Below are 21,926 nucleotides of genomic sequence, written 5' to 3' on the forward strand. Positions count from 1 at the left end.
TCAACGTTCCCCTTATTGTGTCTCTCCAGGGGAATCGCGGCGAAACCGGCGGCCCCGGGCCGGCAGGTGAAACGGGGGCGATGGTAAGGAGTAAGTCTGGACCCCGTCTCTCGTACCGGGCGAATTAAATTTGACATACGTAAGGGATGGGGGCTGAGATATGCGATGTTACTCATCTAAAAGGCCGTCCACGCAAAACAATGAAGAAATAATGTGTGATTTATTTGATGAATCGCATACAGTGGATATCATTTGAGCAATGTTCACACCAGGGTCACACCGGAGTACCTGGGGAGGCGGGACCACCTGGACTGCAAGGGATCCCGGTAAGTCACGGCTAACATGCCGCAGCTTCTCGTGCACTGAACTCAAACCTCTGTGAAGTCACACTCGAGGTCACGGGTAGAAACGCAGTGACGATGGGAATGAATTTGCCTTGCGTCTTAGTTTGAATAGGTTCCTGCGGTCTAACTCAAGGAATATTTTTGTCCCACACATTCAGGGGCCCCCCGGTTCACCTGGATCCATCGGGATCAGAGGAACCAAAGGCAGCGGTGTAAGTCACTGAAATCACTTGTTAGCGTGCTCAAACGTATTCCCGCTAAACATCAGCATCATAGATGGTTTCTTCACTCTTGCATTCGCTGTCAGGTCTTTCACCCGAAGAAAAAGTTGCATTACTTCTTTTTCTGCACAACAACCACATAAGTAGTGTATTTACCATCGATGGAATAAGAACTGCGTAACATTACAGTAGGTGACATAAGAAGGGATGTTCACCTCGACTGAAGAGACCATATATGAGCACAAAGCAGAATTATAATAATGATAATAATAAAAATCAAAAAGGCAAAAGTGAGGATTGCTTAGCAACCTTCCCCAAAGAATATAAATGACTAACCAAGTACAGCTTGAGGATGTTTTTGTGAGGCACGTTTGTGATGTCCAAACGTAAATCCCTGGATTGTCTGGACGTTTGTGTGTGTGTGTTGCTGTGTCTGCCACCTCAGGATGATTTCAGTGTTCGCTGGCTTTTTCCGTAATTGAGTTTCCTAATTTGGACAAAATCGCCCATGGTTGCACAGCAGGCTCATTGGACTGAATGAATAATTGATCAAACATGAATAAGTGGTATAATTAAAGCATTTCGTCCTGATTGGTTTTACACGGCTCCCCCCGACATCACAAGCAGTCACGAGTGTAACATTTTATAGCCGTAACAGCTGAACATTACATCAAGGCTTTGGGAAATAGAATTACCACCAGGTCAATTGAATTCCAGCCTCTGATTAATTCCCCATCAACAAGAAAGGTGGGGAAAAAAACAATTACAACCTTTTGCTGTGCCTAAAGGTCCAATCTTCACTCCTCAGGACATGGATATTAAAGATGGGTGTTTTAAATTAGAATTAATAAACTAAATTAAATGAAGTCATCTCACTTCTTTTAGGAATGTAGATGAATGGAGAAACGAAGTGACAGCGACTTGGAGGATGCGTGTTGCTTCTCCCTCAGACCTTGTTACGCTCTTTTAGATTCCACATGGAGGGCTTCAAGTCGTACGTCAGTCACACCGGAGCAGCGTGTCCTGTGGATTCTGCACATTCAAATTGAGTTTAATTGTGATGCAGATCTCTGAAATGCAAACAAGTCATGTTCCTCATTCAGAAATGGATGATAAATGGCTGCGCTGTAAAACGTGTCAATCTTAATTAGTCATGTGTTTTTCGATCCGAAAATTAGATGTTTTCTTTGAGTGCCAATAACACCGATCGCTTCCCGAGCACCAACAATCTTGATTAGTGTTCAGCCAAATAACCCTGGAAAGGTGATGTCAAGTTATCAACTCTGATGTTTAATTGTCGCTCAGTATCAAATTAAATGTATTTTTAATGTCTCAAACAGTAATTGAAGGCAGAAACAGACCTGACAAGGTCAGCTTTATTCATGTAAGATGCTTTTAATGATCACACAGCTTATTCAAATTGATTGATATTCTCAACAAAGGTCTTTTCCAATGTTATTAGCAGGCAGCAGGGGAACCAACGCCTCATATAGCAGCATTCTGCTCCTCAAACACAGACGCTGACACAAACCGACACATTCAGTCCTGTAATGTTTTCTGACAGCCAATAGTTTGCTCCAGTTTTAAAGGCAAGGATGAATCAGCTCCCGGATTATTGACCTTTTCCCCGAGGCGCCTCACAATAAGCCCAGTGTGCAGGCGGAGCCGCTGAGCGTGGAAAGATGCGGACAGAGTGGGAAACAGCCACAACCTGTGACGCCTTAAAAAGGCCACGTTTTCCCCAGTTATTTGTCAATGACAAACTCCTTTTTCTTTACGTAGGGCCCGAGGGGTCCTGATGGGCCGCCGGGGGCCAAGGGCTCCACTGGAGTAAAGGTGAGCACGTGGTCCGGTTGATGAAACCGTTCATTGCTCTTTTCTTTTGATGGTGTTTGAGCGCCAAAACTGCCTGTTCTTCAGCTCGCTAATTAGACACCTCAAATCGAGCTCGGATAAAAACAAAATAGCGCTAATTTCTGTAACAGACGCTGGGAAAAAAAATCGGTAGAACTTTTACAAGCAGCTTTTCCAGTGGACTGTAGTTAATAACTATTTTTAAATCTGAAGATTCTTTTAGTTTAATCTTTTTTTAGCTTTATCAGAAGCTTAAATCAAAGAGGACTCAATTATTGATGGTGCTGGTAGTCGGGAACATTTTAACCGTTTTTTTTAAGGAGAGCTCGGTTTACTCCGTTGGTTTTCTTTGCAGGGCTCCGACGGACCACCAGGAAGATTGGGCCTCCCCGGGTATGAAGTAAGAAAGCCCACCGTTGTTATCATTATTGTTGTCATTATGTTATTTATTATTATCATCAACGCTTATGTAGGAGCCAGACCAAAGTGGTGGGGTAGAAGTAGATATTGGACAAATAAAGTAACATAAATGAAATAGAAATCCCCACGCTAGAAAAAGGTATCTCGCTACTTCTCACCTCTTGATCAGTTCAAGTCATTCATCAGGCAGCGGGAGGAGCGGGTGAACTAAGCTGCCGGTGGGCCGTCACGCCTCCTTAACCCTCCATCGGTTGGACGCGGAGAACTCATTTTCCCCTTTGTGTCACTTTGCTGCAGGGAAAGCTCGGCGCGCCGGGTGAAGCGGGGCCAAAGGGATTTCCAGTAAGTGATTTGGGCTAACACCGGTTTTTCAGGTGGATTCATTTCGGGGGGGCAGTGAGTGGACAAGTGAGGCTGCTACTGGTGGCCACGTCTACTCTGGTGGCCATCGCAGCGATGCATCGTGTCTGCCGATAACAATAGCGTGGTTGTGTGCGTCATGAACCCCGCAACTCTTTCCAGGGTGTCCAAGGCCCCTCTGGACCTCCGGGGGCCAAAGGAATCGCAGGAGAGCCGGTGAGTTTAATATTTGTTCGTATGTTCCATGCAATCTAAATGCTATATTTCTGTGTTTTAATGGAGTTCTTGTCATTCATGCGATGCAATGCTGTGACATTTAGCGTAAAGCACATTGTAGCACACAAGTCATAGAAGGTACTGTGACCTTCTATGACTTGACGTCATTTTTTTAATTAATACTATCTTTTGACATTTAGGATGTTTTTTTTATGGACTGCTACTCTGACTCATTCTTTTTTCATGCTATACTATGTTTTTTATTTTTAGATTTTCTTCATATGGACTACTATGAATTCAGTTTTCATGGCATACCATTCTGTAAATCCCTATATTTTTACTATTTTACTTATTTTACTTCTACACCGTGACATTTGCATCATCTGCATGTGGCCCCTCCTGCACCCGCTGTGAACTCTTCTTCTCACCCGTTGCATGAAATTGTCACCTTTTGATTCCGTGCTACTATTTGATTAAGACCATTCCCTCCCTGGAGAGCTTCTTTGTCGGAGGGTTCTGGTCTCAGCAGCAGGCCTGTTTCCATTACAGCAGCTTTGGACTGTTCATTCATCCCTCCAAACAAGCGTCTTCTCCGCTTCTTCTTCCCGCCGTCTTCACTCTCACGTTCAGAGGCGTTCGCCCAAGACGAGAAAGCCCTCTTGATCTTTTTACCGGTGCCTCTGCTTTGTCGCCGCAGGGAGCAGCGGGGCCGCCGGGAGCGCTCGGGCCGCTCGGGCCGACGGGTCCGTGGGTGAGAACTGATCACGCCGGCGGCTGTAGGGCGGCGACTGACTTCCACAGCGCTAAATAAAGGCTGTCACTGTTTTTTTGACAGGGGCCGCTGGGGAGGGCCGGAGACAGCGGACTGCCCGGCGAACCGGGAGACAAGGTGAAGATGAGGGGGGGGGGGGGGGGGGCTCTGCCGTTCTACGCGATTAATTCAGTGCCTCACACCTCCCCCCCTCAAGAAAGAAGAACAGCCATTAATTTGATTTCACACGGAAATGATTGTCCTTGTTAATGGTTGTGAGGGAAGTAGGGGAGAGTTAACTGCCGATAAGCTGAATATCTTACTGTTCACGGACGGCAGTGAGACTAAAAGGTGTTCTGCCGTTTATTTATTTCTGTAATCAAAACGTACTGAAGAGAATCGACCGCGGTGGTCGACCGCGTATGTTTTATACATCACGAGATGCCAAAACATCACCAGTGTCATGACCTCGGTGCTTCTCCTGCTGGCAGGGCGACGTCGGCCCAACAGGAAACCTCGGGGAGCCGGGTCTGATTGGCCAGAGAGTAAGGAGCCCGCTTCATTCAGAGTTCATATATATATATATAATAGTATAACCATGATATTTGTATGGTGTGTCCGTCAGGGTGAGGCAGGCGTTGATGGAGAGGCCGGACTAAGTGGACCTGATGGAGCCAAGGTAAGTTTACAAATAAAACTCGACTGATAGGCTCTCACTGCTGCGGCCAACAGCAAAGGAAGAAAACTTCGGCCCGGCTGTCAAATTCCTGTCGTTGACGTCAACGCGGATTAATTCTCTCTTCAATCCCGGGTCCGTGAACCCAGGGAACTCTCCAGTTCACCGTGGCAGCTTTTTGTGCCTCGGCCAAGGTGACCGTTGTTTGTGGGATGTTTGGCCTTCGTGCAGCTGGAGCTGCATTGTGTCGACGCTTAGTGAAAACCGATAGCGGGGCTATTTCAGGAGCGCCAAAGCCTGCTAAAGTATTGTGTCAGAAAGCTAAAATGAAGAGAGGGAAAGTAGAAAAAGATCAAGACACCCCTGCTGGAAGTGATGCTATTTGTTATTCTGTGTGAGTCTTAACCATATAGCAAAAGCCTGTTGTATTGCGCGCCTGCAACATCGGTTGCCTCACAGATAAACCATATTTGTCTCTCAATAAGTCTTTTGCAATAACATTTGGGTCAGTAAAGTAAATAACAAGAAAAACCTAAAGGCAAACACACAGCATGTCATGTTTTTCGTGTTTATTGTATATGAATTATTTAATCGAATTAAACTGTGTGTGTGTAATACGTGTTGTATCCCAGGGCGACCAGGGCGATGCTGGTCAGGAAGGCGCTGGAGGCGAACGGGGCGAAATGGGTCTGCGAGGAGACGACGGAGCCGCCGGGCCTCCCGGATTGGTCGGCGTCAGGGTGAGCGTCTCGGTGGCCGCCTCTGCAATTTATTCCTCCCCCCCGTGGAGAGACGGCTCTCGTTGTCCACTTACAACCCCGTTTGATCTACAGGGTCAGGAAGGTAAACCCGGCGTTGTTGGTGAACGAGGAAAACCGGGAGAAAAGGTTTGTCCGTCGCCTCGCTTAGGCGGCTGAATCCACCTTTGGTTCTGGGATGTCTGTTGACCTGCTCCGTTGTTGATTGGTTCTCGGCTGTGGCGGCAAACCGACAGTCCCCTCCATGAGTCTGTCGTTGACATTCCCTCTCTAGGGGAGCGACGGTCTCCAAGGTCCCCTGGGTGAGTCGGGGCCGGCGGGTGAGCAGGGGGGGACGGGGTGTGTTGGCCTGAAGGGAGCGAGAGGAACCATCGGGCCGGGGGTGAGGCATCCACAGAGAGTTTCATGGACTTGCTCGGTTGTTGTGTATTCATATACAGGATATATGTATGTATATTTGCCCAGGGTGCCCCGGGGAGAATGGGCCAACAGGGGGATGGAGGCCTATCGGGTTACCAGGTAAGAGCAGTGATGCAGTGATGTTATAAAACTAAAGAGGCCAAGCCGGCTCCAGACAACAAAAAGTCTTTTAATACATTATCGTGTCTCATGAATGTGGTTGTAATTTATTTGGCTCCATGAAAACGTAATAAATCTCCGTGATCGTGCTTGAAAAGTGATTACGAGGTGTATTAAGTGTTTAAAGTGTTGGATTGATGTATCATAATGCTTTCATACCGTCATGACAAACCAACAAGTTCAACACCTGATGAAGAGACGTCTCCGTTGTATTCAGAGGGGTCGATTTAGTGTGTGTGGGATTTTTTTTTCTTTGGGTTATTTCTACATTTCCCACAGAGAAATTCTAAGCTCAAAAGCTTGGATTGATTTTCTGAAGGTGTTTCATGCCGGTGAATATTTCCTGCAGCGTTGAATGATAATATTGACCCCCGCCGACGGTTCACCGCCCGTGTTCTTCTGGTGCTGATGAATCGCAAGTTGAATCCGGTTCTCTGGGGTTCTGTTCCTCCCCCTCACTCCGAGGATCTGACGTTTTCCAACAGAAATAAACTCCGTTCTCGTGATTCCGTGTAAAGCAGAGTGAAATAAGACACCGTATCTTGATTAATGGCATTTTAGATGGAGGCAATGAGGCGGTAGCTTGATGACCAGACGGCAGAAAGGGACGTGTCGTGTCCTGTGGACGCCACACAAGGACGCAGGTGTTAAACAGAGGACACGGCACAAAGCGAGTGCGTTGTCGATTCCTAGCAAGCGGCATGAATGTACTTCTCCTTATCTGAAGATCAGCAGAGTGCGCTGGGGAAGCTTTTTAATTTTTTAACATTTTTCTTTTGGATAAGAGAGAGAAAATAAAATCTGTGTATGATGCATTCTGGTTAAGACACATGACACATATAACAACGCCTTGCCTGACGGATCTTCAACCTGCGTCGCCCACGGCAACATGAGATGAAGCGTTGATTGGCGACAGCGGTGTGCGTTTTCAGCTTACAGAAGTTTGTCTCCCCCTGGACTCGGTGTGTCTCTCCGTTAGGGACGTGGTGCCTCGCGGAGGGGAGTCGGGAGGGAAGCCGGCTGCTCACGGTCACAAACTCTTTTTCTTGTCGCAGGGTCACGGGGGATGGCAGGGCCTCCTGGGACCTCCTGGGCCTAAAGGTGAAAAGGTACATAACCACATTCACTCGCTCTCTTCAATCGCCTTCTGTTCTTTGAGCCTAATGACACTCGGTTGCATTGTGAAACTGTCCTGCAGCTCATTGTCTTCTGCTGGTCAACACATTGGTTCTACAGTTGAATATTATTCCTAATAGTCATCCCTAATTTGATCACCGATATGAACTCGGACACATCCAATCAGCTCAGAGTGGTCTAATCTCTATAATCATATATAATGATTTGGGGGAAATCAGCAGCATCATTTGTGTTTATTTGACAGAAGCCGCACAAAATGGAACAATTTAGTAGGACACTAATTTTGTATCCCTGGGCAGGAGACGTGTTATTCTCTCTTTGCCAACATCTACAGCATGATGGCTCTGCTTGCTTTGTAATTAAATGAGTATCAAGCTATCACACCGGTCGTTACACAGTGCGCGGCCGCCGATCGAGTGAGACGGGTGACCCTGGGGAACCTGCTGCGGATAAATACACACCTGTCTCACAGCTATAATAAAAGTGTATTGCTTTCGCCCGGGTAGGCGTCAGCTGTGCTTGGCCGCTGGCCATCACTAATTATTCTCCTACCTTTAGATGCCTGTCGGGCTTTACGTCTACTTATTTCATACGACACGTGCGTCATGCATGACTACTGCAATCACGCTCACGCCTGTGGTGCCTGTTTAACGAAATCCATAAAACCCCTGAAACGGACATTGGCACCATTACAGTGAAATGGTTAATAGCTCATGTAATGAGCTGCCGTTCACACAAAGGGAGCGTGCAATGTGTGTTTCCACTCTCTCTAACCAAATGTGCATTGATCTTAACACGAATCATCGGGTTTGAGGGAGATTCCATTGATTGTGGTTGTGCGTCTGTGACTTCATTGCTTGTTTAGGGCGAACAGGGAGACGACAGCAGAGTCGAAGGTCCAGCAGGTCCCCGAGGTGACAGAGTGAGTTTTTTTTTTATTTTTTACAGAAACCGGTCCTTCGCTAGTGGTCGTCTGATTCCTTTGTTTGCGTTTGAACCCAGGGTCCTCCTGGGAGCAGAGGAGAGAGAGGAGAGCCAGGTGATCACGGACACATTGTAAGGGACATGCAGAAACAAACTGACTATTGTTATCGACCTCAGGTAAAGCGTCAGTTGCATTCAAGTGACTTCTGTGCACTGACGTGCAGAGGCGTCTTTGTTTCAGGGTCTAACGGGCGTGGATGGAAAGCGAGGCGAAGCTGGTGCCTCTGGGCTTCCTGTAAGTGTCTCGTTCACAGCTTTGAAAATGTGGAGGATTTGAAGACATTGCGTCACTTTCTGCAAACGACTCAAACAGCAATGAACATTTTAGGGACACCCGGGGCCGAAGGGACGACCGGGCCTGAAAGGATCCAAAGGTGAACAAGTAAGGACATACATAGAGTCGCATGTATTTGTTGTTAGAAAACCTCAATTGCTGTGAACTGCATTTACTGCCATGGAACCATGAAGTGTGGAACATGAACTCTTGACAGGGTCAGAAAGGAAAGTCTGGGGCGAGAGGTTCATCTGGGACCAAAGGACCACCAGTGAGTTGGGTTCATTTCTCACTTCATCTCCAGACGCCACGGTGCAGCTCCATATGAAAGACCCAACGCGAGCTGTGGCGTAAACCTCTGTTCTCTCAAAGGGTCCGGAGGGTCCGCTCGGCCCCCGGGGAGTGGCGGGCAGGGAGGGGCTTGAGGGCCTGTGCGGCTTGGACGGACTGCCCGGCAAAGATGGAACCAAAGGAGTCCAGGTGAGGACGGTGTCAGTGCTTCACCTTTCCAGCCAGCCGTTCACCAAACTGTGCGTGACGTTACGCCGTCGTTGATTCCTTGAATCCTCCATGTTAAGGGGGAGCAAGGAGAAGACGGAGAGGTGGGCTTACATGGCAAACCTGGTCAGCGGGGCACAACTGGCGAGACGGGGCTTCCTGGAAGTCAAGGCTCCTTTGGACCAAAGGTGGGAATGAGGTTAAAAAGTCTTATTCACAAAGAACTTAATGTTAAGCTATCATGAGATGTGATCGCAAAGGGTTAGGGTTGGGGGTTAGGGTTGGGGGTTAGGGGTTAGGGTTTTAGGGTTTTAGGGTTAGGGGTTGGGGGTTAGGGGATTAGGGGTTGGGGGTTAGGGGGTTAGGGTTGGTGGTTAGGGTTTTAGGGTTGGGGGTTAGGGGGTTAGGGTTTTAGGGTTAGGGGTTGGGGTTTAGGGGTTAGGGTTGGGGGTTAGGGTTTTAGGGTTGGGGGTTAGGGTTGTCTCCTCTTTCATTCAGTTTAGTTGTATTTGTCTTTATAGCTTTTTATATGGACTCATGTGTCCTGAAATAAAGCTCAAGCTTTTTTTATTTTTCTACAATGCAGCTGATTTCGTTATGGAAATTGCCATTAACTCAGCAGTGATCTGCCGCGCCGACCTTCCTGGGCGCCACAGGCGCCGCCTTCATGTTCCGAGTGCGTTCCAATCTCCCGACGCCACCGTGTTTTCTGTGCAGCTCATTTTCGCAGCAGTTAATCGCAGAAGATGAGTGTCGAGTAGGCACCACTGTGTTGGTGCTCATGGTTACATTAAAGTTACACAAGCGTAACAGTGAGAAACCCTGGAGCGGCTCTATGATCCGATCACATGTCGGTGATCAGCGTGCAGACGTTCATTGGATCTGACCAGTTGTTTATGAGATGAGCTGTAGTTTGGTTTTACTGCGTCTTGTAAAGGTTTTAAGGGGGCGGCCCGGTTGAGATGAGCGGGTCCGCTCTCAGCAGACGTTCGTCCTTCCTGGTTTGCTTTCCTACTTCGGATGGAATAACGAGTGTCGGCAGGCCAGGGAGGGACTCGTGTCTGTTTACAGGTCACCTTGCTGGAGGGTTGGCATGTGTTTATGTGTGTGTGTGTGTGTGTGTGTTGGCCCTGCAGGGTGAGGGGGGCGTTCGAGGCCAAACTGGTGCTCCAGGGAAAAGGGGCTCTATTGGCGGGACGGGATTGCCAGGGCAACCAGGAGAGCGGGGACACGGAGGCCAACCGGTGAGCACTGGTTCATGGATTGAGCACTTTACGTGGCATCTTTTTACTGCTTGTTCAGTGCTGGAGATGATTATACTTCTTCTTCTTCTTCTTCTCTGCTGCTCTCCAGGGGGACGCTGGGGAAAGAGGATTTCCAGGGGTGCTCGGTCTGTTTGGACCAAAGGTACGTGCGCACACGAAGCGGACCTGGTCATTCTAAACAAAGTCCAAAGTCCACCCAAAGGCGTGCACAATGTGTGGACCAACGTCCCGTTGTGGTCGAAGTGCTTTTGTGGAGTTTGAGGTTTTAAAATCCGTCCTTCGGTACGTTACATTATTTCGTCCCGAGTGAAAAATTGATAGGAAAGCTGTTATGCATCACGGCAACACGCCCCAGGATGACATCTGCTGCCTCGTGAGCTTTACTCGCAGCACTGCGGCACCGTAGATTACTGCCAGCTGAGGAAACAGAGCGGGCTTTACCCGCAGTAGTCTCGCTCTTCAATTCAAAACCTCGAGGGCGATCTTGGACGGGTTCCTACTGTGGGAGTTGAACAGGCGTCTGAAGCAGATGAGCTTAGCGTTCAGTGGAGTTTATTGTAATTGCTCTAACTCCGGAGCAATGACTATGAGTAATTGGAGTTAAGCCGCCAGATAAAAGCGCCCGGAGTCGAGCCCCGGAGTGATGTTCAACGGTTGCCGTGCAACAATATCGACCGTATTCCAGATAGGAGAATAAGTTGTTTACTCTAGTTTCTTATTAAACTTTTCCACACGGGAATTATTTTATTCTTCCTCTATTATGATAGAAGTACCAATAAGTAACCATTTATTTAGGACAGCTTTATGGCAGATTAAAGCCCACGTGTGTCGTTGAGCTGCTGGTGTGTGAGAAGGTTACGTCATAACGTGCGTCATAACATGGCCTCACTGCCAGTAGACTAAAACAGGAGCACTGCACCACACAGCTTCCGAAGGAGCGTTTTTGAAGATCGCCGCTCTCAAAGAACGGGACGGCGTCACTAACCCCCCCCCCCCCTGAGGGGAACGCGCTGGGACTGCTTTTAGCAAAGCAAACCGTAACGTCGTGACAGTGAAGGGTAATTTGTTAAATAAAAGCCGTGTGGAGTTTTCTTTAAAAACAATTAGCTGGGGAATAAACAAGTTTGGCATTGAGTAAGAGATTTCTTTAAGCACAAAAAATACGTGAGTTTCGAAAAGTGCTCTGGCTTGCATACTGCAAAATATGTGTGGGTGCTGGAGGACATCCTTAATAATCTGTTTTTCTGGCATACTGAATAGCATGTCGGTGTCCTGGGATGCACTTATTTTAATATGCAAACTTAATTTAGAGCCTGCTCTTAATCCCCATTGTAACATTGCCCACGGGAAATGGAGAAGCTGATAACAGCTGAAAAGAATTCAAATGCATTTCGATGGGTGTGCAGAATAATCACATTGGAAAACCAACAGATATTGTGTTTAAAAGGAACGCGCTTTCTCTTTGTAAAGTTTATTTGGCAACCAACGTTAGAATCGGCCCAACGGCCATCAGAGTATTTTACCTGTGTCTTTAAACAGGAAAGACACCGGTACAGACGCCTCAGTTACTTTAGCATTAACGTGTTTGTAGCCATTTGATGACCTCGGAGAAAGTCATCAATGTAACAAATCCTGCTTCTTGTCCATAGAGGTCAACAAAAGTCATTGAATGTTCAGTCTGGTTTTAACCTTTTAAACTTAACATATCTTATCCGCCTTTCTAGGGACCCCCGGGAGACCTCGGCCCAGCAGGGATTCAGGGACCAAAAGGACCACGTGGCTTGCTGGTAAGATGAAGATTAACGGCAGTTTGGAAACTCTCAGTGCACTGAACTCCCCCAAACTTCCACACTGTCCGTGAAAAATAAGCAGCGCTCCGCCGGACACTCCATCATATGTGTCGTCAGTCAACCGGCATGCCTCTCTCCTTCACAGGGAACGGAGGGGGCCGCGGGCCCCGTCGGCATCATTGGCCCCAGCGGTCATCCCGTACGTACCTCCATATCTCATCCCATCTGTCTATCTTCCCCCTGCTTTTTGGCAGTGATGGAGTGATCCTCTGTCTCCTTTTCTCTCCATCAGGGAGCCGTGGGTGACAAAGGAAGTCGGGGGGAGACGGTGCGTGGGGGTGTTTTGATGCATCAGTTTGTCTGCACTGTGAGCACAGGCTAGGAGGCTCAGTACGGAGAAGGCACAGCGCTCGGCCTCCTTTTTGGCCCCTCGGCGCTTTTCATTTCCTGTCGCGGCTCCGCTGTTGGTTCCTCACACTCTCACAGTGACACTTAGCTGCTGTGGAATTCCTGTCAGCGTGATGAATGTCGGCCGCGTGCGCGTCTTAAGCTTTTTAAGTGGTTTGTTGAGCGCTCGCACAAAGGCCCGTTTCACGAGCTCAGTCCTACAAAAAAGAAAACGCCGACATTCAGGGATGGGTCTGCTGTAGGAAATTAGGGTTGAACAAACTGCAGATTGGGTCGGCACAAAGACGGCATTACACTGCACGTGGTACAATAATATCTGGTCTGCTCTCAAACTATTTCTGTGGGATTGTCCACTAGTGAATACGGATGTTTTGTGTTTTTTGTTTCCTGCAGGGGCTGCCAGGACCAATGGTGAGTGATTATTGTCCCTCGGCTCGGTGCTCGAACCAAATCAATCAACTACTCGATCGTCTTCTACAAACGCCAAATCATTTAAAGGCTAATGTCGTGTTGAAATCTTTCAGGGATTTCGTGGCCCTCGTGGACCACCGGGACCACCAGTAAGTCAAAACTCCCCTTTCATTCAGTCTACACTTCTGCCTGCGTTTGTGCATACATGCATGTTGGATGAGAATCCACCCAAAAAAGTGGACAATATTATTTATAGAAGTCGTTACGATACAAACTGTACAAATGGACTGAATGGCTGTTTCTAACAAACAGCAGTACAGGTGGAGAATAAAATACAAGCTTTTCTCTTTTTCAGGGTCTTCCCAGTTCCTCGCTCTTACTTGTAAGTATATTTCTCCAGTAAGTTGATGAAATGGTAAAAATATAGTGAAAAGTAAAAAAAAACAAATGTATAGTACTTCACAAAAACACAGTTTAATAGAAATGTATGACAAAAACACTTGGGTCAAAAAATACACATTTTTTATTTAAAAGCTTACTACATCTGTCTCATTCACATTTAAAAGTAGACCGTAACCTCTTAATACCACAATTTCCATGACGTCGGCCCCGTTTACTATTTCATAACGACTCTCTAGATTTAGTTTTTTTAATTCACTGGCTGGTGAATCCGATTCAAACCACTGCAGCTGAGGACAAATAACCAGGGCGACGCCGATGATGAGACACGCTGTCTCTTCCCTCCTACCGATTCGCCTGAATGCGCTCCAATGTCCTCAGTCTGCTCACAGGTTCCGTCGGGGTCAAAGGTTATCAGCACTTAATCATTTTTGCCCCGAGAGTGACAAGCCACACCTGGAATTGTCTTCTCCACCTCCGGTTGTCGGTGGCAACCAAGAGAATATATATTAGAGAGTTGTAGAGGTTCTACACAACGTAAAGTTCATCTCCTCTCTGGACTTTTCCACTGTCAGTAATGAAGCGTTTTCACGGGTCCCCTCATTTAATTCAATTTCCTCTGCCTCTGGTTTACCAGTTAGAAGTTAAATTAATTCATTAACATGAATCACCGGCTGTTCCTGTGACACGTGGTACGTTCAATGGAATCCGTCATTAGGAGATCAGATGCACCGCTGGGGGGGGGGGGGCCTGGTTAGTGGACCCGCGGTGAATCACAGCTGTCCCCATCTGGTCCCCTGCTTATCGAGTAGCCGGCAGTCAGCAGTGTTGTTCATGGATTTCCTCCAAAAAGATTCATCCGTCTCTTAAACATCATAAAACTGCGATTAGATTTCTACGAGGGTTCATAAAAACCAAATAACATTTGACAAATATTTTATATCACAAATTCCCCAAAGTCTTGTAGTAGTATATGTGTAAAATCATATTATAGAATGTCATGGCGTTATTTGTAAATCATGGTACGGCAGTTTCACAGGACGTCATAAAAAGTTACAAAAATACCAGTTATGCCAAGTCATGAAAGTCACAGCAAAGTGTACATTTCAGATGTCACGTAAAATATACAGCAGGTCATGAAAAGTCCCATTTGTGTTGTCACCTCATCGCTTTGCTCTCTTCTGCTCCTGCAGAGAAACGAGGCTCTTGGTGCCGCCTTTCAAGTCTTCATCGATCGGCCCGAGGTTAGTTCCCAGCATCTGGTCACGGACACACATCACAGCTGGGCTCCCGATGGGTTTCCTTCCTCTGATCTAATTATGGGTGGAAACAGAAAGGAAATTACAAGGTAATCATGTCCCGAAGCAGACCCATCAGAGCACGGACCTGCTCATGTTGGACCAAGGCACGGAGATCCTCAAGACCCTGCAGCATCTCAGCACTCTGATCCAGAGTCTGAAGAACCCGCTGGGTAACCGCGACAACCCCGCGCGCATCTGCCGGGACCTGCACAGCTGTGAACAGAGGATGCACGACGGTGAGGAGACACAAAAACACAAAGCGCTCGGGTCCCCTTGGTGCACGTGGGGGTTCTCGTCACGTAATGCCTGCTCCCCCCCCCCCACCCGACAGGGACCTACTGGATCGATCCCAACCTCGGCTGTGCTGCTGACACCATTGAGGTGATGTGCAACTTCACCGGGGGAGGACAGACGTGTCTGAAGCCCATCACGGTGTCCAAGGTGCGGATCACTACTTGTTTGCCGCGAGAAACGTAAACTCTCATCGCTTAGAATATCCTCTGGGATATTAATGTTTGGGATGGATTTTTACAGCCATAAAAACACAGACTACTACAGCTGTACACTAGATGCTTGTATTATATTCACATTCAAGTTGGAGTCTAAAGATTGTACTTCTTCATTTGAACCGAGTCGAGTAATTGATCCCGTTTGCTGAATCCGAGTTATTTGAGAACCACATCTTCTCGCGTCACAGCTGGAGATGGCCGCCGGCCGCATCCAGATGAACTTCATCCACCTGCTGAGCACCGAGGCCGTGCAGCGCATCACCGTGCACTGCCTCAACACGCCCGTGTGGGCGGCGGGGCCCTCGCTGCAGCCGTCACCCCGGGCCGTGAGCTTTAGGGCCTGGACGGGGGAGACCATTCAGGCCGGCGACCTCCTGGAGCCGCTCGTCCTGCGGGACGACTGCTGGGTAAGCGCCGCGGCTTTCTTTTCAAACTCCAATGCGTTGAGAACGTCGTTCTCTCCGTCAGCGCATCCCACGACCTGATCCCACCTTTCACTTCCAGATCAAAGATGGCCGCTGGCATCAGACCCACTTCGTCTTCCAGACCCAGGACCCCAACTTACTCCCCATCGTGGACGTGTACAACCTCGCGGTCAGAGAACGCGGCGCGCGCTTTCACCTGGAGGTCGGACCCGTGTGCTTCTTATAGGCCCCTGCGTCGGGGTGGGGGGGGGGTTGGCCGTGGAGGAAGGTGGACAGGGGAGGCAAATGGTTTCCACGGCAACAGACCACGAAATATGCTTGGACTGCAGAAACAAGGAGGGGGCACCGGAGAAAGAAGGCCCAGAGATAAGACTTCTAGCACTAAATCAACCTTTGGAAAATAATAAGCTTCGTTTTTTTCATTTTTATTTTCAGAGACTGGTTTTGTGCGTTTTCCTTTCGGGAAGGAAGTAACACCAACGTCTCGCCGTATGTTGTATCATATTTTCTTCACGGGCTGTGACCCGATTTAGCAGAAGAGCGATCTGTACATAAATGGGACAGTTACATCAGCAAATGCAAAAATTCCTATTTCAAAGTTTATGTATTATTTATACATGTATATGTACTGTACATTGTAATATGAAGTGCAATAGTTATTTGTCCACAGCCTCTGGGCGCGCACGTTATAAACAGAACATCACTCATTCAGGTCTGCAGTGTGCCTCAGACACGCTGACTCCGGGTCAGTCTCTCTGACGCTACCTCGCCCTGCACCGCTCATCTCGCAGCAATCAGGGGAGACACAGGGGGAGGGAGACAAAGGGGGAGGGAGACACCGCACGCTACAACCGCCGACACTCGCCGAGCCGGCTCTGTGCTTCATGAGGAAAACCAAAAGGGAAGATTGTAAATTATAAGACTCAAATGCCCAAATTCATTAAATTATATTTTCATGGTATTATTTTCAACATTTTCAATATTCTTTGTTCTGTCTGACACGAGACGTTAGGTTTTCAAATTTGTCAAAATGGAAATGTCTATAATTATGCCACCTTTTTGTTATCTACAGGGGATTCTATTTAGTTTTCTAGTTCTAAACCAGACATCGGTGTCATAAAAGGTCATTTTAGAGCATTATGGATTTTTTTTATTAATCTGTCTGACAATCAACTGTATTTTTGGAAATCTCCCTCTGGATTATTTACTGTTCTGTGCAACAATTGCGACTGGTTCTGCCAATCTATCAACTCAGAGGATTTTATTACTACACATAAAGTGGTTGGTGCCGGAGCGCTCAGCGTTTAATCTGTGTGGACATTTTATGCTGTGTGAATGAAGTAGTGACTCAACAAGTAATTCAATAAAATTCAGAAACCTTTTGATGATAAGCAGCTTTAATTTTTCTTTACATCAAAGAAAAGTCGATGGCAAAGCGAGAAAATAAGACGGATTCACGCTGCCTGCGGTTTAAATGTGGTTTAAGCTTCCTGATATTCATTTCACACGTGGAACTGTCAAATCCTGACAGCTACCCGTGTAAACACGGAGGACAAATTGTGTCCTTGAAGCACTTCCCTTCCTTTATTCTCTGTCAGCTGCGCTATCAGTCTTAGCGGGAACTAAAAAAAAAAAAAAAGAGGTTGAAAGAGCAATTTCATGCCTCTATCTTCACATACATGATCTTCTTATCTCGGGCACATGGCGTGGCGTCCGCCGTCGACGGGGAGGTTGACTCCGGTAATGAAGCTGGCGGCGTCGGACGCCAGGAAGGCGATGCTGTTGGCCACTTCCTCCACCTCCCCCGGGCGGCCGAGGGCGTGGGTCTGCTTGCACTTTGCAAGGAACTGGAAGGGGGGGAGAGAGAGAGAGAGAGAGAGAGAGAGAGAGAGAGAGAGAGAGAGAGAAGGCACGCGGGGGTTTCTTTGACTCATCGCTTCCCCGGCGCTGCGATGCGACACAACCAAGTGTTGGCGTGAGGCGTTACCTGGGCGTACTGGTCCTCGTCCAGTCCTGCTCTCTTGTGGACCTCGGTGATGATCACACCCGGGCTGAAATATTATGCAATAAGCATTGCTAATACAGTTGATACTAAAAAAAAACAAATACACAAGCCCGTCCTTCATCCTCTTACCAGACAGAGTTCACTCGGACTTGCTTTGATGCCAGCTCTGCAAATGTAAATGATGGACTTGTCATTCGCTACAGTGCTTCAAGTAACACGCAGTATGAAGAGGGTGAAAAAAGGCCTCACTCACCAAGCGCCGTACAGCGCGTGAACTGATCGATGGCGGACTTGGACATGCAATAGGCCAGCACGCCGGGGAACTACGGAGGGGAAACAGTGTGTGTGTGGTGATCCTCAAAAAGCACCACAGCAAAGACGTGAGGTGGGTGTGTGCGTGTGCGTGTGTCTCCGCGGCCGGCCGTAATACCCACTGATCTCTGCCCGTTCACGCTGGACACGTTGACGATGGAGCCTTTGGTCTTGATCAGGTGGGGCACACAAAGCTGAGTCAGGTGGTAAACGGCTCTAGAAAATTAGATCAAAAAAATACACACACTGTGAATGTATATTTTTAGACGTGCAACAGTTCAACTGTCAATTGCTGTATTTAATACACATGGACAAATCATGTTGGTGGTGTGATAAAGCCCACCTGACGTTGACGTCCATGACCTTGTCGTACTGGGCCAGGTCGGTGGTCTCTATGCTGCCCATGGCCAGGATCCCGGCGCTGTTGATGAGGACGTCCAGCCGGCCGAAGTGGGCGACGGTCCGCTCCACCGTCCTCTTCACCGTGTCCTCGTCGGTGAGGTCTCCGGTCACGAGCAGCGGCTACATGGACACACGTGAAACGAGGTGGCTTGCGTGACCCCAACTCGAAGAAGTCGTTTGCAAAAATTCCTATTTCACACAATAATGAACAATTCATTTTTTTAAAGGCGGAAACTGTGTGATTGCTTTTTAAATGAGGTGTCTGGAAGGCTTTTTACTAACACTGATCCGTCTATTTCATATCAGTCAAAGGTTTGGACACACTGTCCCATTGACAAAGTGTGGAACTGTAAAACAAGCTCAGGTGATCCTAAATGTTCCTTTGTGCGCACACTAGTGCATTGGGACTCTTAAGTGGTAACTACACTACTATCAACTTGATATTTCGTCCAAGTCCCACCGCGTTACCGTCAGCGTACCGGCCGGTGTGACGTCACGTCACGTCACGTTACCTCGGCTGCTCCGCAGTCGGTGCACTGCTTGGCTATCTTCTTCAGGTTGTCCACGTCGCGGCCGTTTAGAGCCAACAGGGCTCCGAGTTTGGCGAACAGGAGACTCGCTCCCGCGCCGATGCCCGAGCTGGCCCCCGTTATCAGGGCGACTTTCCCCCTCAGGGAAGACACCTGGAACGCACGCGCACACCGTTGTTACGTCACTTTACGATGAATAGATGGACCGTAAGTAAGTTGGTAAAGGCAACACGCAAACAGCGTAGACTTACTTTAAACGCATCGTCCGAGGCCATTTGTGTGGAGTTTTTGGACTAGTTTGCAAGAAATTGCTGAGGTCTGCTCGACACGGTTCGGCCACTAATGATGACGTAGTAGGTCATCACTGGTTTGACGGCGCCGCCTGTTTTACGGACCTACGACTTTAGCATGGACATGAAATATGTCGTGGAAAGAGAAGTTATTAGGTTGAAAAATCGTTTAAAAAAAATATAATGGTAAAAATGTCGAACAAATCGTAGGTCAAAAAATAAAACTAAAAGGTCAAAAGTCTATGAATATTAGTAATTTGAAGTGGTGACATTTAAAAATATGAAAACACATTCTTTACAAACATTTTATTTAGTACAAAACATTGACAATGCATTCATTTTCTTTCTTGAAAAAAAAATTAAAGATTAGTCTGCAGTTGTCGGCCATTGTCCTTTTTGACTAAACTCTGAACGACAAATAGAAAAGGGTGACCCATAAATTGTAATGCAGAGAATGTCATACAACAACAAGTATACCATCTGGAAAGGTCTAGCACTACTCCATGGACAGCAATGAAAGTATTCTCTTATTTACCACTAGGTTTGTTTGTTTTTGTAAACGCATAACAACTTATGAGTCATATTTATTTTGGTGGTACTTTTTTTGGGGGGGGTTGCTCAGCATAACATAATTAGAGTCAGTTGATGTCTTGGGGCTTTTGATCTGGTTTCTAGCCTCTGACAGGTCATCTATTGTAACTAAAGCATGGTATTTTTTCAATGACATATTTTTCAACAGGCTTATTGGAAATAGTAGGGTCCAAGTTTGTCTTAACGGCCTATTTACACACTTGAAGAGAAAACTGTCTATCCAGCAAAAGGATTGGCATGAATCGTCACGTCCTTTATTCGGGTTTCCGTCAGTGGTCGAAACGTCTTCTCATTGACAGGAAGTTTCTCCAGTTCATCCAGTGTTTCCAGGCCGTCGATGATTCTGTGCGAGCGAGCGAGAAAGAGAGAGAGCGAGAGAGAAGCTGCTTCAATAAAATATATTTTACACGCTCAGTAACTTCCAGGCACCCTAACCGGCTGTAAGAAGAGCTACAGCAAATTCTAACTATCATTATTTCCATTTCACATAACGCCAATGTATCGGGCTAAAGGTCGCGTACTTTCCAAACACGGTGTACTTCATGTCCAGATGCGGCTGTTTGGCATATGTGAAGAAGAACTGGGATCCATTTGTGTTGGGGCCGTTGTTTGCCATCGAGACCACTCCTCTCACATTATGCTGCAAGAGAAAGCAAAAGGACACTAAAGTTACAATGTTGAATAGGGGGTGAACCCTGATTAAATAATAGGTAAACCCTCTCGCTGACATCGGCAAAGAAGCTGGAACTAGTAGTTACTCACTTTTAGATGTTCACTGAACTCGTCTTCATATTTGCGACCCCATATACTTGTTCCTCCTTTGCCTGTGCCTGATTGGTTTGAGCAAAAATACAAACAAGACATGAGGGCGTGAATTTTGCCATCTTAGTGTAGACATACAGCAGATGCAGCAACAGTGCCGTACCTGTAGGATCTCCGGTCTGAACCATGAACCCCTTAATATTGCGGTGGAAGACACAGCCGGTGTAGAACCCGCTGGCACACAAGGCAAGAAAGTTCTGTAAAAAGAGGAAACATTAGTTAAGATGTGTAAATCCCCCTTAAGGCCTTTACACATTAAATAGTTATCCTAAATGGTGTCTATAGCAGTTTCTGCTGGAACTAAACAAGTACTTTCATTAAAGTAGGGTACTAGTATAGTAGCAACAACAGAATGAAATGGCGATAATGAAGTATTTCTTTCCATTGCATTGTGGAGGTAAACTAATATGCCTTCAAATCAACTGCATGCATTTATTTTTCTTTAGTTAATTGCTACTAAGGCAGTCAGATTTCAAAATATATGCAAGTAAACTATTAATTGCAGAGCCGCCAACTTTTCAAGAAACCTTGAAGTGAGATTTTGTCGACCTAATTCTTCATCATTCAAGGACGGTGTATTTGGTAACAATATAACAGCTTCGGTAGCTTAACTTAACGTTTCTCTAGCAGGTCTAAATGTTCTACCTCACGTCAACTAACTTACCTCACATGTTTTCGGTGCCCGCTCACAAAACAATTCGATCTTAATTTCTCCAAGGTCTGTTTGAAGGGTAACAGCCTGTAACACCAAGAAAAGAATCATAAACCAAAAACGTTAACTTTCAGGAGGCAATCGGCATTCATTGAGTTACTGTTTGCTAGTTAGCTTAGCTTGTTAGCTCCAGACTGCAAATAAAAAAATCACGTTCTCCTCAGTAAAAGGAAGTTCTTCGTATTTCTTCTAATAATCACATGCGCATTAAAACACCGTAACAGTGTAAAGCTTCTTAACTGCTTCTGCTTTTTTTATTTCACTAGATACGCGCTGTAATTGTCCACAACCAAATTTACCATTTCAAACGTTGCGTCTTTGAACCAGTGTATCGGAAAAACATGTCCGTGTACGCACAAGGGCCGCCGACCAATGGTTCCGGGATGAATTTAGAATGTTCTAAAAACCATAACTTACTGTAAACCACCATGACTCCACAGAGGTCCACAGTTACTAAATAATTTTCCTTTTATTTATTAGTAGACCATCTCAAGGCGTCAAATAAGAGAATTGGACCAACATGTGCTGTTAAGATATATGGGCCAAAGATAAAAAATATGGGGCCTCAATAGAATCCCAATTTTCCCATTCTGTGAATGCTTTACAGTTTTTCTATGCCATCTCTGTTTAACTATTATGCCTACCAGATTTTTTACGGGTTACATCCAACATACAATGAGAA

At 46.8% G+C, this 21,926-nt stretch overlaps 3 protein-coding genes and 1 long non-coding RNA gene across 12 annotated transcripts in view; 1 reads left to right on the forward strand and 3 right to left on the reverse strand.

Annotated features, from left to right (window-relative positions):
• Positions 1–16,971, forward strand: part of col27a1b (collagen, type XXVII, alpha 1b) — a 44,944-nt gene extending 27,973 nt beyond the window's left edge. Inside the window, exons 26-61 of one of the 9 annotated variants that reach the window (XR_013452099.1) lie at positions 30–83; positions 273–326; positions 503–556; positions 2,348–2,401; positions 2,775–2,819; positions 3,137–3,181; positions 3,362–3,415; positions 4,113–4,166; positions 4,251–4,304; positions 4,658–4,711; positions 4,792–4,845; positions 5,475–5,582; positions 5,676–5,729; positions 5,875–5,982; positions 6,066–6,119; positions 7,235–7,288; positions 8,182–8,238; positions 8,319–8,355; positions 8,482–8,535; positions 8,629–8,674; positions 8,792–8,845; positions 8,947–9,054; positions 9,153–9,260; positions 10,209–10,316; positions 10,426–10,479; positions 12,062–12,124; positions 12,273–12,326; positions 12,420–12,455; positions 12,929–12,946; positions 13,060–13,095; positions 13,302–13,328; positions 14,539–14,589; positions 14,711–14,882; positions 14,978–15,087; positions 15,344–15,562; positions 15,660–16,971. Coding sequence is in view for 5 of the 9 variants with exons in the window: in XM_078087514.1 (XP_077943640.1) it covers positions 30–83; positions 273–326; positions 503–556; positions 2,348–2,401; positions 2,775–2,819; positions 3,137–3,181; positions 3,362–3,415; positions 4,113–4,166; positions 4,251–4,304; positions 4,658–4,711; positions 4,792–4,845; positions 5,475–5,582; positions 5,676–5,729; positions 5,875–5,982; positions 6,066–6,119; positions 7,235–7,288; positions 8,182–8,238; positions 8,319–8,372; positions 8,482–8,535; positions 8,629–8,682; positions 8,792–8,845; positions 8,947–9,054; positions 9,153–9,260; positions 10,209–10,316; positions 10,426–10,479; positions 12,062–12,124; positions 12,273–12,326; positions 12,420–12,455; positions 12,929–12,946; positions 13,060–13,095; positions 13,302–13,328; positions 14,539–14,589; positions 14,711–14,882; positions 14,978–15,087; positions 15,344–15,562; positions 15,660–15,806 (2,538 nt within the window). In the remaining 4 variants the exon portion in view is untranslated. Of the gene's footprint in view, positions 1–29; positions 84–272; positions 327–502; positions 557–2,347; positions 2,402–2,774; positions 2,820–3,136; positions 3,182–3,361; positions 3,416–4,112; positions 4,167–4,250; positions 4,305–4,657; positions 4,712–4,791; positions 4,846–5,474; positions 5,583–5,675; positions 5,730–5,874; positions 5,983–6,065; positions 6,120–7,234; positions 7,289–8,181; positions 8,239–8,318; positions 8,373–8,481; positions 8,536–8,628; positions 8,683–8,791; positions 8,846–8,946; positions 9,055–9,152; positions 9,261–10,208; positions 10,317–10,425; positions 10,480–12,061; positions 12,125–12,272; positions 12,327–12,419; positions 12,456–12,928; positions 12,947–13,059; positions 13,096–13,301; positions 13,329–14,538; positions 14,590–14,710; positions 14,883–14,977; positions 15,088–15,343; positions 15,563–15,659 lie in introns of all 9 variants that reach the window. The other 8 variants (XR_013452100.1, XM_078087514.1, XM_078087515.1 and 5 more) reach the window with 8 other exon arrangements.
• On the reverse strand, positions 13,452–14,715 carry LOC144386397 (uncharacterized). The gene is made up of 2 exons (XR_013452106.1): positions 14,508–14,715; positions 13,452–14,210 (listed from the first exon to the last, which is right to left on the reverse strand). It is a non-coding gene; the product is annotated as an uncharacterized LOC144386397 (long non-coding RNA).
• On the reverse strand, positions 16,960–19,290 carry LOC120830264 (3-oxoacyl-[acyl-carrier-protein] reductase FabG). Its single transcript, XM_040194790.2, has 8 exons — positions 19,081–19,290; positions 18,812–18,982; positions 18,241–18,419; positions 18,020–18,113; positions 17,839–17,908; positions 17,715–17,751; positions 17,568–17,631; positions 16,960–17,427 (listed from the first exon to the last, which is right to left on the reverse strand). The coding sequence occupies exons 1-8, from the start codon at positions 19,102–19,104 to the stop codon at positions 17,269–17,271; spliced, it is 798 nt and encodes a 265-aa protein (XP_040050724.1). The 5' UTR covers positions 19,105–19,290; the 3' UTR covers positions 16,960–17,268.
• A 119-nt stretch (positions 19,291–19,409) lies between these two features.
• On the reverse strand, positions 19,410–21,673 carry ppil3 (peptidylprolyl isomerase (cyclophilin)-like 3). Its single transcript, XM_040194791.2, has 6 exons — positions 21,544–21,673; positions 21,197–21,271; positions 20,636–20,729; positions 20,473–20,540; positions 20,232–20,350; positions 19,410–20,053 (listed from the first exon to the last, which is right to left on the reverse strand). Exons 1-6 carry the CDS (start codon positions 21,544–21,546, stop codon positions 19,927–19,929), a joined length of 486 nt encoding a protein of 161 aa, XP_040050725.1. The 5' UTR covers positions 21,547–21,673; the 3' UTR covers positions 19,410–19,926.
• Positions 21,674–21,926: the final 253 nt, after the last annotated feature.

The sequence above is a fragment of the Gasterosteus aculeatus genome, chromosome 13 (genome assembly GCF_964276395.1).
Source record: "Gasterosteus aculeatus chromosome 13, fGasAcu3.hap1.1, whole genome shotgun sequence".
NCBI lineage: Eukaryota > Metazoa > Chordata > Actinopteri > Perciformes > Gasterosteidae > Gasterosteus > Gasterosteus aculeatus.